This window comes from Apodemus sylvaticus, chromosome 6, assembly GCF_947179515.1.
Source record: "Apodemus sylvaticus chromosome 6, mApoSyl1.1, whole genome shotgun sequence".
Classification (NCBI taxonomy): domain Eukaryota; kingdom Metazoa; phylum Chordata; class Mammalia; order Rodentia; family Muridae; genus Apodemus; species Apodemus sylvaticus.
The window spans coordinates 53,175,083-53,192,563 of NC_067477.1; the positions used below are offsets into that span (position 1 = coordinate 53,175,083).

The window sequence follows — 17,481 nt, forward strand, 5'->3', positions numbered from 1 at the left end:
TGTCTTATAGGAACCCCAAGTAGGTAGACTTGGCAAAAGTTGTGCCTTTTTTCTGAGTACACAGAATTTCTCTAAATTAAGTACTTTGTTTGTTTGTTTTAGGACACAGATTTATCAAGAAACATTCCTGGAAAAGTGAAAGTGTCTGCACCTAATCTTCTGCATGTAAAAAGAAAATAGCTGGAATGGAATCCTAAACAGCCAGTTTTGTAGCCTTTGGAAGTTCAAAGATGTAGACAACATGTTAACAGGACCTCCACTTTATAAATGAACATACTGCCTTGCTCTATCACCAGAAGGACTTAAGATTTTTTCCCTAAGTTTTATATATATATATATATATATATAAACTATTATGGTATTTCCTAAAATATTTGTGAAAACTTAATGATACACATCTGTAATTGTATTGTTCTACATTTTATTGAACTTCTTGAGGTTTCATTTCATGATGTAAAGACCCTGACATAGCTCAAGTGCATAAACTACTGACGTAGTGGTCTACTGTATATAACATCTAAGACATAGTACAGCCAATTACGAGAGGTTTTGTTCGGTTAGTGGAACAATTAAACATTGAAGGTTTGTGTCTTGAACACTTTGCCAAATTTTACATCAAATGCAAAAAAAATAAAAAATAAAAAAAAACCAAACCACAAGAAAATGACAGTTGTTTCCGTGCATCCATAATATCGCCTCCCTCCCTAATTCCTTGTAGTGTCTCTCCTTTGTTTGCCATTTCCCCTACTCCCACCCCTACTCCCAGCAGCTATCAGATAGTTAAAACTGTCTTATGGTGATTTTGGTTTTTCCAAGTCAGGGTTTCTCTGTAGTTCTGGCTGTCCTAGAACTCACCTACTCTGTAGACCAGACTGGCCTTGATCTCAAGAGCTCCGCCTACCTCTGCCTCCTGAGTGCTGGAATTAAAAGGCATGCACTACGACCACTAGGCTCAAATATCTTGATCTGTAATAACAAGTGCATTTTTTTTGCTGGGCAGTAGTGGCAGCATTGGGGAGGCAGAGGCAGGTAGATCTCTCAGTTTGAGCTTAGGACAGCCAAGGTGGGAAACCCAAGGCGGGGGAGGGGTGTCAAAAGTGCTTTTTTTTTTTTTTTTTAAGGCTTATCTCTAAAGATTCCTGGACCAGTATTCTTTTGGCTCCTATTAGAATAGAGAATGAAGCCATACATTATCTCTCCATTCATGAGGTATAAACTGCCTCATGAATTTTAATTTTAATTAACTGGGTAGTAACCATGACCACATGTCCCAGGACTATACTGACACATTAAGGTTGAAGTAGTACATTAATTGCAGCTTGGGCTGTGTAAGTCTCTCACTGCCCATGCCAGCAGACACACCCAGCTGTGACAGAATACTTTGAGTTCGAGTTCTTGAGAGGTGGAAGCTACAGGATTACTGATTCAAGACCAGCCTTGCTATATAAGGTTAAAGGCTACAGATGGAGCATCTTCACATTTCTACAGATACATTACATCCATTATCAAAAGATAAATGTAAAAATGTTACACCCATTCTTGGTATAAAACGTCAATGCAGGGGCTGGAGAGATGTCCCGAGCACTGGCTGTTCTTCCAGGTTCAGTGACCAGCACCACACTGCCGCAACAACTGTGTAACTCCAGTTCCAGGGGATTCAACACCCTCACGCATGCAAGAAAACACCATTTAGTATACATAAAGAAATCGTTAAAAAAAGCCAACACAATAATGTTTTTAACTTTAACAATAGACAGGTACTGGTGTTAAATACATTTATTGTAAACTTTAGACACAAAAATAGGTTCTCTAGGCCATTCACATGCACACAAAACCCAGGAAGCTGCAAACTACAACAGTGCATATAATTATACAAAGGATGACACTGTGTGACAAATACAGGGTTGTTTTCCATGCAAGTAGACCAGAAGTAATATCTACAAAGCCTTATGATCCAGAAGTGTTGTTACTACCAAACCTCTGATTAACACTGTGAAGTAAGTGTTTTGGAAGGCAGCTCCACGAGTTGGCTAGCATCTCTTTAAAGCAAATGACTGCTTCTAAGCTTAGCCTAAAAGTAGACAAGGAAATAATTTTACTAAATAGTACATTAACTTGAATGAAGACTCATTAATGCCTTTAAATAATCATATACTTGGTACCAAATACCTGATAACTTACCGAACAAGAGATTTTGGTTGAACTGAAAATATAAGTACTTCATTACTGTGTGCCTGGAAAAAAAAAAAAAGGAACAGGTAAAATGCAAGTGCTGAAAGCAAGCTGTGTGGTACTCCTGTAACCTCAGCTCTGGGGGGCCAAGGCGGGAGTACTGAGCAGAAGTACTGGGCAGGAGCTGGTTCAGAGCTGGGACTAGAGCTCAGTACTCAGTGCTACCCTAGCATGCACAGGCCACATGCTTAGGACTAAGCTATGCAGAAAGGGTGTGGAGAGAGATGGCTCAGCTGTTAAGAGCACTGGCCACTTTTCCAAAGGACCTGAGTTCAGTTCCAGCACACAGTTGGGGCTGTTTACAATCACCTGTATCCTCACTCTAGGGGCATCTGATACCCTCTTTTGGTCTCCATGAGAACTGCATGCATATAGTATACAGACACACATGAAAGCAAAAGACATATCACATGAAGGGGTTTGGGTTTTTTTCCTTTGTTTTTAATTTAAAAACATCTCCAAGGTGGAGAGATAGTTCAGAGGTTAAACAGTACTGACTGCTCTTTCAGAGGTTCTGAGTTCTAATTCCCAGTAACCATATGGTGGCCCACAACCATCTATAAAGGGATCTGATGCCCTCTTCTGGTGTGTCTGAAGAAAAACCACAGTATACTCACATACATTAAATACATACATACATACATACATTTTTTGTATGAACAAAAAAAAGCTAAGTGGCTTTATGTCTGCCTAAATGAGGCAGAGGCAGGCTGATCTCCTGAGTTCTGGTCTACAGAGAGTTCAGGAGAGTCAGAGCTACACAGAGAAACCCTCTCTCAAAAAGCCAAAAAAGAAAAGCAACATTCACCTCAAAGGATAAAAGTTTCTTGTCACCAATGATTAGATCCCCAAGAGCCACATGATGGACAGAATTAACTATAAATATTCCCATGGCACATATGCATGTATGCCTACACACAAAATGTTATTTTGCAAAATATATGTTCAGTAGCAGTGAAGGTGTACTTACAGCTCTATGATGAACCAGCAGATTGTTGGCACAACCACCAAAAACAATGACTTCTCCTTCGTCGCTCGCACAGGCTGTATGCCATAGTCTGCATGTAGAACAAAGTCTGAGTTCAGTGTAACGCATCATCTAACCCACACTGAGAGCTCCGACAGACCACGTACGGTAAGAAAGCCACTTCCATTGCAGCACTCTGGAGGAGGAGGCAGGGGGGTCTCGGAATCCCAGGCCAATCTGGTTGGCATATGTTCTAGGCCAGCGAGGGGTACATAATGAGATTTTTTTTCTTTCTCTCTTTGTTTTTTAAAGATTTATTTTATGTATATAAATGCTCTGTCTTTAGACACACCAAAAGAGGGAATCAGATTCCATTACAGATGGTTGTAAGCCCCCATAATGAGGTGCTTTTTTTGTTTGTTTGTTTGGTTGGTTTTTTGGATTTTGTTTTTTCGAGACAGGGTTTCTCTGTGTAGCCCTGGGTGTCCTGGAACTCACTCTGTAGACCAGGCTGGCCTCGAACTCAGAAATCTGCCTGCCTCTGCCTCCCAGAGTGCTGGGATTACAGGCGTGCACCACCACCGCCTGGCCCAATGAGGTACTTTTAACCAATCTAGGTTTTTGTTAGCAATTTAAAAAATAAAATTCTTATGGAGGCTAAGGAATGGTAAGGTGAGCTGGCCTCACAGTGGCTGAAGACTCCAAAGCGCTCTACGCTGGAGAGAGTATGCAAAGACATCTTGCCAAAGTCTTAGCAGCATGATAGCTTGGGCTAGAGGTTTGGATGAAAACTGAAGTTGGAATGTTTAAATTCACCTTTTTTTCTTTTTTGGTTTATTTATTTATTTATTTATTTGGATTTGGTTTTTTCTAGACAGGGTTTCTCTGTGTAGCCCAGGCTGTCCTAGAACTCACTCTGTAAAGTTAGGCCTCGAACTCAGAAATCTGCCTGCCTCTGCCTCCCAGAGTGCTGGGATTACAGGCATGTGCCACCACTGCCTGGCTTAAATTCACCTTAAATACCAATGGTAAGTATGTTCTTGCCTGTAGCAACTTCTTTTGAGGTTAAGGAGAATCTGTTTAAAACAGGGAAAAAACCCACAACTTTTTTGTGTCTGTGTAGCCCAGAGCTGGCCTTGATCTGATCTTCCTGCTTCTGGCTTCTAAGGGCTGGGAGTACAGGTATGCGCCTCCGTACCTGGGCCCCTCCTCCCACATGCCTTTGTGAAGTTAGACTTATTTTTCCTTCAATAATGCTGCTACAAAATAATGAGCGACTCTTGGCTTGACAGCCCCGCCCCGACCCATGTACATTCTTACAGTTTTAAAGCATTACCAGTGTTATTCATATCAACAATGGGAAAGCAGGCTTCGGATACTTGGTTAATGCTAGTTGGTTTCCTTTGGGGAAGTATGATGTTAAACTTTAAAAACACCAAGACTTTTCTACGAATGTTGGATAAAATCCAGTCAAAGTATCCTCAGTTCTTACCAGCCCAAGAAATTAGACCTTTCATGTAGCTCCTACCTTGGTTTTTCAGCGTAAGGATGGTTAAACTGAATCCATTCATTCTTACTGATGCAGTAAGTCCAGGCATCACCTGATTAAACCAAAGAAAAGGTTATGAAGTATATTCATCCTGTCTCTGGCACTTAAGAACACAACTTCAAGAATAGCAGTAAGTCAAATCCTAGTCCCAGTTCCCTGCAGTTAAGGAAGTTAGGCCACTACACGTGCAAGGTTTCAGCAGGGATTTTAAGTGCTCAAGCCATTTTTTTTTCCAGGTAAAGTATATTTAGGTCATAACGTGCAATTATAAGCCAGCCTAAAAAAGTACAGCTAGGAATGAACCTCAGTGAGCAGTATACACAGTGTATTGCTAATGCACAATTATGATGTGTAACTAAGGTATATTTAAAGGACTCACTTAGTGGCTGTTTTTCAGTGGTAAATCCTCCAAACAGAAAAAGATGATCTGAAGAGACTGGTGTTAGTGAGTGCCAGGATCTGCCAACAGGGCATACACCTTGTGGAATTCTAAAAATAATAAATAGCTGAGTTATAATTTCTGTTTATAGAGTTTGGGGGATAACTTAGTCAACAAAGTGCTTGAGAACACAAATTCTACCCCCAGAACCCACACATTATTTAAAAGGGGGCTGGGGGCAGGTCTGATGCATGCTTGCGATCTCACTGCTGGGAGGTGAGCCCCCAGAGTCTGCTGACCTATCCTACCGGCCAAGAGGGACCATGTCTCAAAAGGGAAAGGGGAACGAGAGATCCACACTCAGTCCCAGCACTTGGCAGCTTCCTGAGGTAGAAGAGTTTCGTAAGTGTGAGGAGAGCACTAGACACTAAGTTCCGTGTTAACTGGTACTGTGCTGTAAGATCCTGTCACAAGAACAAAAATGGCACCTAAAATAAAAAAGGCGGACAGCACTGGGGACACCTGAGACTGTGCTTAGCCTCCACACGCACACATAAGCAGCCTTACACGTGAGACTATGTTTAAGGTAGATACCAGAGAAATGCTGAAAGCAGACACCAGAGAGAAATGCTGAGGACTTCGTTAAAAATATATATGAGCAGTGGTGGCACCTGCCTTTAATCCCAGCACTTGGGAGGCAGAGGCAGGTGGATTTCTGAGTTCTAGGCCAGCCTGGTCTACAGAGTAAGTTCCAGGACAGCCAGGGCTATACAAGGAAACCCTGTCTCGGAAAAATCAAATGTGTGTATGTGTGTATGTTATCAAAGAAAACTTGACAAAGCTTCCTGGGGTCTCCAAGGTGGCTCAGCAGAGAAAGTGCTTGCCATAAAGGGGCATGTGGGCCACTCAGCCCCTAAGCACCTGCTCACGTACCGAGAGGACATGGAAGCCCATGGTCACTGCATGCGTGGCACCCCGTGGCTCTTAGAAGGCCACGATGAGCCTCTCCAAGCAAGCTGGCTCGCCAGAGGACTGGGGAGCTCTGGTTCAGGTGAGAGATCCCTTCCTCAACGCTGCAGCAGACGGCGGTGTCTGAAGAGCCTCCCAGTGTTAGCTTTGGACCTACACACACCCACACCCACACCATGCGCCCACACACATCTGACATCCAGACGCATGCTAACAAGAGCAGCCTCTCAGTATTAACTACATACTTTATCCTGAACTATGTTCTTTGAAGGCAGAATCAACTTTAGACATTTTCTTTCAGCAAACATTGAGCACATGCTGTACCAGGCACATAGTTAGGGAAACTGGAAATAAAAATAAAGTTCCTTCCTTAAGGACCCCAGTAATCGTGTTTAGTTAAATCCAAAGTTACAGAAACTTGAAGCACATTCATTACACACTAACAGGGCATGGGGCTGGGATCTGAACTGTGTCTGAAGATCGCTAAGGTAATACCTACAGTTCATTCCACTCCCATGTGTCCAGATTCAGATAGTGCAGATCATTCATTCTAGCATCCTGAAAAGGAGTAAGTAAGAGTTACCACGTGATGCACCCAGAAGCAAGCCATTAAACCCTGTCTCGATACTCACCCGGTATCTGCCACCAAACACAAAGCCCTTGTTTCCAACAGTTGCACAGGCATGGGCAGCACGAGGTGAAGGTGCCTTACCCTGCAGAAGGGAAACAGCTTCACAAACGTGAACTTAATAGAGAGAGGGGAAATAGCAGAGGTTTCTGAATCTCCTAGAATAAGGATATGCCAGAGACAAGGGACCAGATAGCATCAGTATAAAGACCTATCGGGAGCTGCTCGGTGCTGCTATGTATTCCAATGCTAAGACTGGCCCTGAAGAGCTGCTTGGTCCTAAGAAGCAGACCCTTACATACACCAAGTGCTGCTATGAAACCCTTGTTCCTGATTTAAAACTAGTGGTTAAAATAAAGAAGCTGCGGTCAATTACTGGGGAGAACAGGAGAGGCAGTTTCAGTCACTGCTGGGGGTCTCATAGTAGGGACCATGAAGAAAGAGAAAGGGAAGGAGAGAGGAGGAGGAGAAAGTGTAAGAGAAGGAAGATGGAGAGACAGGAGGTCTCCATTAGACATGACGGGCCAGGAGCACATGGCTGAAGTGAAATGAACCCTGAGGACAGCTATGGAACAGAAATAACCCAGGAAGGCTCAAACTGCAGTATTCGGGAAGCACAGCTCGGGGATTAACAGTCTAGTGCCAGAAAAAAGACTGGGGTATTCTCCCAGTAATTGTGCCAAAGTTAAAGAAATAAATCATAGTTTGAGTCTCATTCATTTGGAAGTTTAGGGGGATAGAAATAATTCAATTACTTTACAGATACCACAACTGAGTATTTTAGTATTTCTGAGACTGTTACTGAATAAGCTAGTTAGTATGTAAGAAAATTTGTTTTAAAATGACTGGCACATTATATAGTATCTTTTGTTTTGTTTCTTGGATTTGGTTTTTTAAAGACAAGGTTTCTCTGTATAGCCCTGGCTGTCCTGGAACTCACTCTAGACCAGGCTGTCCTCGAACTCAGAAACCTGCCTGCCTCTGCCTCCCAAGTGTTGGGATTACAGGCGTGTGCTACCACCACCCGGCTGTATAGTATCTTTAAAAGAAAAAAAAAATCTAATCTTTAGCTCAGTTTAATTACTGGCAAATGGAAGTACAACACAAACTATATATCCATTAAGGTTCAAAAACAAGAATGAATCAGCCTCAGCCCCCTTGCACTCCGGGACCCCTCGTCCGGGCACACGTCATTCTCGGGACTCACAGTGGTGATGGGCTGGCTCCACACAAAGGTCTCGGTGTCTAAAATATGCACGTGATCATTCCACCCTCTTGGATGACTTGAATTCTACAAAAAGAATCCATATTATTTTACAAATACTGTATTTTACAAATTATGCAACCCTTGCTTGCCCAGTTTATCAACAAAGAAAGTGAACAAAACTACCAGAGAATGTAAAATGACCTCTGGGCTGGTAAGATGACTCGGCTGGGGTAAAGTGCTGCCAAGCCTTATGGCCTAAGTTGAATCCCCAGACCCCACATAATGGAGAGAGGACTGATTCCCCCAGGTGGCCCTCTGACTCTGACATGCACCCTGTGTCACTTGCACCTAGGTAGGTGTGCACTCATACACACAAAATTAAAACTTCAAAATATAATAAAAATTTCAGAAAGCAAGTAAAAACAAAATAGGACACATTTTCAACACATCAAGTAGGCCATGTGGAATTCTGAAACTTCACTTACCCAAAAAGATGTTTCATCAAACTCAAAAGTTCCCAATACTTTATCTTCAGGTAAATATCCATAGCCTCCAAAAAATATTAACCTATTTTATATAAAGGCAAAACATTAACGATATAAGTATCCATAAACTAGAAGCAGGACTTTTTTGAATCTTGATATATGGAATGAGTTTAGTACCCAAGTATATTAAATTGTTCAAATAGTAATATTTAACATGACAATTAGCTTTCAGTTACTAAGTTAAATGAACTCAAGTATTAGTTTACTGTGTGATATGCTTTATGCTTTCTTATAATGCTGACTGGGGCATGACAGGGTAGCTACATTCTGCACAAAAGCCCAAAGCTTCTAACGTACTTGTTTTTATATACCCAGACACCAAGTTTGTCCTTTGATGATGGAGGAATTCCTTGGCAATCGATTCTTTCCCACTGTAACCCTCTGTCTGCAGACCTGGAATCCAGCATGTAGAACTGTCAGAAGCAATGATTTCAGTTAGTTTTGTTACATAGAAAGCTCAGTATTAGCATTTTATTTTATTTTATTTTATTTTATTTTATTTTATTTTGCCATCTAATTTGGTGCTGAGTCTGCCTGCACACTGGTCACCACACTCGTCTGGGTAGGACTATGAATTTACAACACAATGTAAATTACCTAAATCAGTAACACTAAAATGGACAGCTACTTCTGTTTTCATTAACTATACTTTGCATCAATGGAATTGGCTGTGTTCACGTGTACCATAGCATGAGCTCCCTGGCCTGGCCTGACTTTAGATAAGGGCTTTGACTTTTACTATTTTTTAATTAATTGGTTGATTGATTGATAGCAGGAACATGTTCCATAAAAACCAAAAATCTAGGCTCTTCAAATTCAACTTAACATGTCTTCCTGTCTAATTAATTCTAAAGGCTAAAAGATCAGTCAATACTTAAAAGGTTAAATACTCAAGAGTTGGCCAAATGGCCGGGCAGTGGTGGCGCACGCCTGTAATCCCAGAACTTTGGAGGCAGAGGCAGGTGGATTTCTGAGTTCGAGGCCAGCCTGGTCTACACAGTGAGTTCCAAGACAGCCAGGGCTATACAGAGAAACCCTATCTGGGGGCGGGGGGCGGGGGGGGGGGGATTTGGGGAGGGAAGGGTTGGTCAAATGACCCAGTGGTTTAGAGCACTAGCTACTCTTCCAGAGAATCTCGGTTTGATCCCCAGCACCCACATGGGAGCTCACAGCCTCACAGCAGTCTGTAGCTACAGCTACAGGGGATCTACTACCCTCTTCTGGTCCCTCAGGCACTAGGCACACACATGGTGCAAAAGGACACACACAAGCAAAATTCCCACACACATCAGATAAAAATAAAGTTTAAAAAAACAAAATGGTTAAATGCTGGTCTAAGGACTTAAATCCAGGTAACAGAACACACTACCTCACCTTTCTGAGACACCTGCTTCCCTTCTGGTCAAACTGAACTCTAGCCAAGTTAGGAAGTATTAATCATTTGGTTACCCAACCCTGGAATCCAGCCTCACTCCTAAGCCTTTTCAGGGTGAATCCCACGTATTTCCTCCTGGATCTGTGTTTGTTTGTCTAAGGAAGACAGGATGGTTCACAGCTTAAGTGACACTACAGTGCTCCTCCTGTGATCTCAAAATCACAAAACCACCTGACATCCCTGTGCCTGCAGGTCTCCACACTGACTCCTACCCCTTCCTACACCCAACGTTCGTCTCTTTCAAAGGCAGAACACATCAGCACAGGCCGGCTATCCTCAGTCTCTTCCAGAATGTGAGCTCCTGCACACTCATCCCTACTGTCCTGTTTCCCACTCTGTCCTCAGCATACAAAGTGTTTACTAAGTTGCAAAATCAGTGAGTTAAATAGAAGTCTACCTATAGACTGTGGATCTTTCTGAAGCTCACTGGCCTGAAAAGAACTGACATCTTTTTTCCTATTTGGGAAAAAAAAACAAGGGCAAATCAAAGCAGCATGGGCCTTAGGGCAACATTAGAGGAGCATTACTATTTACATTCTGTTTTTCAATATTAATTGAACCCTATGACTTTGAGTTTACCTTTACCTTTCATTCCAAATCCTTTGTCTGTAACGATCTTTGAAAATGCTTTCTAGTTAACAGTCACCTACCACCCAGGGTTGTTAGGAGATCAATTGAGAACACCAAGTAAATACACTGAGGAAGTTACTACACAAAGGCTGCTAGCATTGATTTTTACAAAGGCCTAGGAAACAGTAGTAGAGAAGATACTACAACACACATTTATACCATAGTCGAGTACACTCTTAGCTAGCATACACAGCAGCCGCCAACACTATAACTCTGACGTTGACGGTGAGGAAGGAGCTGCTTCCCACCATGGCCCTCAGCAGCACCGACCTTGTTCGTGTTGCCTCTGGAGTGGTGGCCTCCAAACAAGTAGAGCACCCTGTCGACGCACACAGCACAGCTCCCAGACATAGACGGGGGAACGTCACCTTCAGTGTTGATCTTCTTCCTACAAGGAGGACGGTTAGAGGATAGTTTCCCAGAGGGTAAGAAGCACAAGATTTATCAACTTATCTCCCCACTATGAGAGGAAAGGGCGGCTGATGATATGCAGGGTCTCTCCTAGCTTTCAGATAACCCAAGGAGTCAGTTCCCTCCCTATTAACCTATCCAGATAGTGGGAGATGGCCTTAGAGGCAGAATGAAAGGCTCTGAAAGCCCCTCAGGTTCACGAGTCATTTCTCAAACATTTGCCTTTTATTTATATGATCTTATCTGACTGGGAAGTCTTTGTTTTACTTATTTCTATGTGTGCTTAAGCACAGATGTGTCACAGCACACATAAGGAGGCCTGCATGTGCAGATGCAAAGATTCTCTTCCTTTCCCACGTGGACTCAGGGACGTGGACTCGGGGACGGCAAACCTGGGCTTGCCGGACAGCACCTCCACCTGCTGAGCCGGCTCCAAGGCTCTGTCTGTTTTTAAGTAGGCCAAGGACCCAAGCAGAAACCTTCCCATTCCTAGTGCTCATTAATTCAACAGACACTTTTTATTAAGTCACCCAGAACTCTCGGAGACCTGCCTAACTCCTCCTCCTTTAAGAGCTAGAATGATGAGCGTGATTAAGGCTCAGCTTTAGAGAGTTAGAGGACTGACAGTTCACTCACGGGTCCTGAGGGGTCAGCAGGTTATTACTGCTTTCATCTTTGCTTAGCCTGAAGTAGGCTTATTTGTAAATTCTTAATCTTAAGAAATGTGTTAAAATTTTTTATAAAAGGACTGGAATTTTCCAGTCCTTTTATAAAAGATTAGCAAATAGCCCATATTAACCGATTTACTAGTTACAAAAAATAGTAAATTTTTTTAAATAGTACAAAAAAATTGTTGTGACCTTCCGTAAACCATCCTGGCTTCAAGATCAACAGTAAGACAGTAAAGAAAAAGTCTTTTACAGCGGAAAGTTTTCATGAACAGGGAAATAACGTTTATATACCCCAAATATCTATCCCAAATTTTGAGAAACCCAGCGTCTACTAACATCCTCAATTAGTACTTCTAAACAGGCAGAAGGCCATGAAGACCCTCTTAGATATTACCAGTTCATTTTTATTTAGTTCTGTTTTTTTTTCAAGACAAGGTTTCTCTGTGTAGCCCTGACTGTCCTGAACTCACTATGTAGTCCAGGCTGGCTGGGAACTCACCTCTCTACCTCCCGAGGGCTGGGATTAAAGGCATGCGCCACTACACCAGGCTCATTTTATTATTTTACTTTATGAGCATGGGTATTCTGTCTGGATGTCTGTGCACTGCTGCACCTGCACACCTGCTGCCCTCAGAGACCAGATGGGCATCAGGTCTCTGACTGGAGTTACAGATGGTTGTGAACCACAAGGTATGTGCTAGGGATTGAACCTGGGTCCTCTAGAAGAGCAGTCAGTTCCCTTAACCACTGAGCCATCTCTTCATTCCCTCATTTTTATTTTTTATTTATTTATGTATTTATTTATGTATTTATTTATTTATTGGATTTGGTTTTTTGGAGACAGGATTTCTCTGTATAGCCCTGGATGTCCTAGAACTCACTCTGTAGACCAGGCTGGCCTCGAACTCAGAAATCCACCTGCCTCTGCCTCCCAGAGTACCGTTTTTATTTTTAAACAGATCTTTTTTCCCAGTTGAAAAATCAAGCCCAGGGCCTCAGACCAAGCAAGCGAACTTTTTGCCACTCACCTATTAATGCAATCCAGAAAATACTACTTTAAAAATAGAGACTTTTCTCAAAACTTCTTTTAAGCAGATAAAATAAACCATGCAAAACCTAACAAGACAAAAACGAAAACCCTCTTTTTTCAAAATACCAACAGACTTGTAGCCTCCCCCCACCCCTCCAGGCTCTTCTGCCTTGTAGAAGTTTGACCAGGTCTTGACTAGAGGCTTCTAAAGTCACGACAGTATCTGGTGTGTACTAAGTTCAGCAGCTAATCTAAACCAGACCACTGTTTCCAGAAAAGAGAGCTCAGGACCTTAATTACAACATCCTCAATTATTTAGGATGGGCTTTCAGCCAGGCATTGTGGCACATTTCTTTAGTTGGCGATCTTTGTGAGTTCGAGGCCAGTCTGGACTACATAGTAAGTTCTAGAACAGTCAAAGCTATGCAGAAAAGAGATACCCCTCACATTTCCTTTGCAATTATTGGAAGGTTAATATCTAGTTACCATCTTCCAGTTTCCATGTTGTAGATCCATAGTTCTTCTCTGGGCAGATAAAAGTCATATAATCCTCTCACTTGATTACTCTATGAAGAATAAGAAAGATTACAAAGATAAACAACTGACATTTTCTTCTTAATTTGCACTAGTGTGTTGGGGTGTGTATGTGACACGGAACACACACATGCCACAGTGCTCAGGCGTCATTTCTAACCTCCCCCTTCACACGGTCAGGGACCGCACTTGGCTGTCGGGGCTTGTGCATCGAGTGTGCCACGCTCTGAGCGGCTCCCGGGCCCGGCAACTGATATTTTAAAGAGGCATTTGCTGGGCTCTTTTTCTACCTTATCGAGATACTATTCGTGATACTGGTCATGTAAAATTAAGGTTTGTATACTTATTCATATTGAATGCAGTCTCCAGGACCCAGGCACATACCCCCCCCCCAAAAAAAAACAAACCTTAGTGCAGACAGATCTGCAGTCCAACTTTTGATACAACCCTTGCAAACAGTACAAGGGCCCCTGGGGAGTTAGTGGTTCTCAACCTTCCTAAGGCTGCCACCTTTTAATACAGTTCCTCAAGTTGTGGTGCCCCCAACCATAAAATTATTTTTGATGCTTCTTTGTAACTGTAACTTTGCTACTGTTATGAAAATGGTATGTTTATTACTGTTGAATAATGTAAACAACTGTTTTCCGATGGTCTTAGGCAACCCTGAGCAAGGGTCATCCAACCAGCACTCCCCCAAAGGCGACACACGCACTGGCTGCAAGAAGCCAGCCATCTCCTGAACAGAGCAGCCCTGATCTCAGGTGCTGACGCCCACGGCCTGGCCTAACCTCTTGGAGTCTTCAGTACAGCTGTGATTTCTCTGTTCTGGTCTTCATCCCTTCAGATGTTAATTAACTCTAACAAAGACCCAGGTTACCATATAGCCTCAAACTCCTTTATTTAATCCTAACAAATAGTTATTACAAGGTTGTAAAGAAAAAATAATTTGCCTTAGGTCATTCAGCAAGCAGTGGTGGGACGTGGAATCTCCCTTTCCTGTGAGGACTGCCTTATTTCATTCCTGGATCCTCCCTGGCCTCACAGTGACAAAATACAATAAAAACTGGCCTCCACTGAAAATGAGTGAATAGTAATCGCTGGGTAATGGAGCAGCTAGCTATGTGGTTCCCCTTCTCTTCCTGCTGGAAGGACCTTATAAGCCGACCCAGAAAATTTCCAAGGTCTGGAGAGATGGCTCAGCGGTTAGGAACACTGCTGCACGCTCTCCACCAGCCGAGCAAGATGCCCAAAGGAAAGAAGGCCAGGGAGAGGAACAAGGCAGGACAGCCAGCCTAAGAGAGATCTCACGTGCTTCGTCAAACAGTCCCACGACATCAGGCTGCAGCGGCAAAGAGCCATCCTCTGTAAGCCGCTCAAGGTACCTCTGGCCATTGACCAGTTCACCCGGGCCCTGGACAGGCAAACCGCGGTTCAGCTTAAGCTTGCCCACAGGTACAGGCCAGAGACAAAGCAGGAGAAGAGGCAAAGGCCTGGGCTGAGAAGAAAGCCGCTGGCAAAGGGGACGTCCCAACTGAGAGACCCCCTGTCCTCTGAGCAGGAGTCAACACAGTCACCGCCTTGGTGGGGAACAAGAAGGCTCAGCAGGTAATGATTGTCCACGATGTAGAATCCATTGAGCTGGTGGTTTTCCTGCCTACCCTGTGCCAAAAGTGGGGGTACCCTACTGCAGCATGAAGGGAAAGGCCAGGCTGGGGCGCCAGGTCCACAGGAGGACATGCGCCACTGTTGCCTTCACACAGGTTAACTTGGAAGACAAGGGCACTCTGGCTAAGCTGGTGGAAGCTATTAGGATAAATTATAATGACAGATATGAATTATCTTTAAAAAAAAAAAAAAGAACACTGACTGCTCTTCAAGAGGTCTGGAGTTCAATTCCCAGCAACCACATGGTGGCTCACAGCCATCTGATGCTCTCTTCTGGTGTGTCTGAAGACAGCTACAGTATACTCATATAAATAAATAAATCTTTAAAAAAATTCCACTCTGACAATTTCTCCATACACTGTAGAAGGGTCTCATCCCCATTTCAACACTTGGGTGGTGGAACAGCAGGGTTAGGAAAGAGTCCAAGACCAAACCCCACCACACCATGGCTCAATGCTAGTTTTCACAAACAGAATTATGAATAATGTACTTCAGACCAAAGTGTGATTGACCAACAGGTCTACCTTCCTCAAAGGAGATTTACATTTTGAAAAGGTTTATTTAGGCATTTAAGTTTTGACAGCATGCCTGTCTGTGCACCCCCTGGGTGCAGTACTCAGAAAGGCCAGAGGAGAGAGAGGTATCAGATCCCCTGGGACTGGGATTACAGTTGCAGTGGCCATGTGGTTGCTAAGAATCCAACCCAGAAATGTGGCCAATGCTGTTGACCACTGAGTCATCTCTCCACCCCTGAAATTTATGTTTTAATCATGCTCAGTACACACCAGTCTCTGCCTCTCTGGAGTGCTCCACATTGACCTCCGAAGATCTGGTCCCTTTTAGCTAGGGACACCAGGATTAATTCATTCTGGCAAAATAACTAATGGTTAAACCAATGAAGGTATGGGGGCAGTTGTCTCAAAATGGCCAACTAGGATCAGGTCATCAGTACTAGACGCTATTGTTACTAGAATCCTAAAGCAAACAACTCCCAGCACAGGGAAGTGGATTTCCCAAGGGGGGTGGGGACGTCATTTTTTTAGTCATAGTTTTAGGTCAAATGGATCAAATGAGCGTGCACCAAATGAAATCCAAGAACTAGAGTGTATCGTGGAATTCTAAATAAAACCAGTACAGTAGAACCAGGGAACAGCGGTTTAAGGAGATAACAAAGCGGTGTTCCCCAGCTCAGGGTGTAACAAGCAGTGCAAATCACTAAACATATACTTGGTCACAAAGTCCAAAGACCTGCCTCCAATTACATATGTTGCTGCGGATTCACTGGTTATTTTTTCCTTTAATTTTCGTAGTAAGGCCTACTGAGGAGCAGCCCTTTCTCTGCTGAAACCAGTTAAGAAAAATGGCCCTGCGTTCAAACAATAGGCCCTGGGCATCTGCACAGGTGTTGACGACACCGTTACACCTTCGGGGAGGTTGAGCAAGCGATTCCTGTGGCCTTGGTTCACACCGTGGACAAACAATAGAGGGTCTGTCGGCTCACTAGTCCGAGCTCCGGATGACCTGGCCCAAAGGTACGAGTGATTCTCGCCTCCACCCTTTTCAGTACCTTGGGCTGTAGTCATCCGCTACCCAACCCACACTAACAGAACCTAGCTCCGATCACTCCAGAGACAGCAACGCGGAGAGGGTGCGTGGGACAGGCTGACTCATAAATTCAAGAGAACGGTGACAATAGCCCAGGTGCCCTGAGTCCACCAGGGCAGGGCGGGACGATGCTCTCCTGAATGAGCAAGAGCCGCGGCGGCGATCGAGCCCACTCGGCCCTACTGACCTTGTAGCCGCCCCAGACGAACATGTGGCGTCCATCGCTGACGGCGACGTGGCCGCTGCGCTCGGCCGGGCAGGCCAGCTCCATGGCCTCGTAGTTCTCGAAGGCCGGGCCTGGCTGGTCCTCCGCTCGAGCATCCTCGTTGCCATCAGCCATCTTGAGGCTGCACCGCTGGGCACCGAGACCGCACCGGCCCCGAAGCGGGAGACAAAGGAAAGCGGAGCGGTGGACCGCGGCGCGCAGCCAGCGCTGACGACCCGCCTCTCCTGCGCTGCGCCTCCGCCTCCGGGCCGAGCGCTGGGGCGCGCGCCGACAGCCGCTGCGGGTCTCGCGGGGGCCGCGCCGCGGCCGGGACCTGGCTCGGAGCGGGAGAGCGGCCGCCGAGGCTCGCACTCGCAGCCCGCCCCGCCTCCGGCCGCCGGGGCCTTGTTTACGCCGCCGCCCGGAAGTCGTCCGCAGCGGACACTGTCCGCACGCTCCGGAAGCGCTCTCGCCCCCTGCGCAGCCGAGCCTCCGGTCGTCCGGTCACACCGCTGTGCTGTCCTACTGCTGTGCAGTCCTCCCGATCGGGCCCTCTCGCCCCGGAGTCCTCCCAACACCCGTCCTCCCGCCTCCAGGTGCTCCGGGCCTGGACAGTTCCTAAGCCATAGCAAACCCACCCTTAGGAAAGGAATGCGAATCCCAGACTCAGCATTTGGGCTTCTGAGAGGCCAAATGAAAATTATGAATTATTTAAACCCAATTCCTCGCCCATAAAATAAGGGCTGAACTGGGAAATACTTCAGGGTTCCTCGTCTAAATGGTGGCTTTCCGTTCTTTCCTCTCTTCGTTTTTGGGACT

General features: G+C 44.6%; 2 protein-coding genes across 2 annotated transcripts in view; one reads left to right on the forward strand and one right to left on the reverse strand.

Annotated features, from left to right (window-relative positions):
• Window positions 1–664, forward strand: part of Nemf (nuclear export mediator factor) — a 48,502-nt gene extending 47,838 nt beyond the window's left edge. Inside the window, exon 33 of the mRNA XM_052185748.1 lies at window positions 103–664. Coding sequence (XP_052041708.1) covers window positions 103–180 — 78 coding nt within the window. The 3' untranslated portion in view covers window positions 181–664. The remainder of the gene's footprint in view (window positions 1–102) is intronic.
• A 1,097-nt stretch (window positions 665–1,761) lies between these two features.
• Window positions 1,762–17,199, reverse strand: Klhdc2 (kelch domain containing 2). Its single transcript, XM_052185749.1, has 13 exons — window positions 16,645–17,199; window positions 13,140–13,219; window positions 10,812–10,929; window positions 8,774–8,889; window positions 8,417–8,498; window positions 7,932–8,015; window positions 6,729–6,809; window positions 6,596–6,654; window positions 5,128–5,237; window positions 4,728–4,800; window positions 3,203–3,290; window positions 2,182–2,234; window positions 1,762–2,071 (listed from the first exon to the last, which is right to left on the reverse strand). The coding sequence occupies exons 1-13, from the start codon at window positions 16,795–16,797 to the stop codon at window positions 1,948–1,950; spliced, it is 1,221 nt and encodes a 406-aa protein (XP_052041709.1). The 5' UTR covers window positions 16,798–17,199; the 3' UTR covers window positions 1,762–1,947.
• Between the last annotated feature and the right edge of the window lie 282 nt (window positions 17,200–17,481).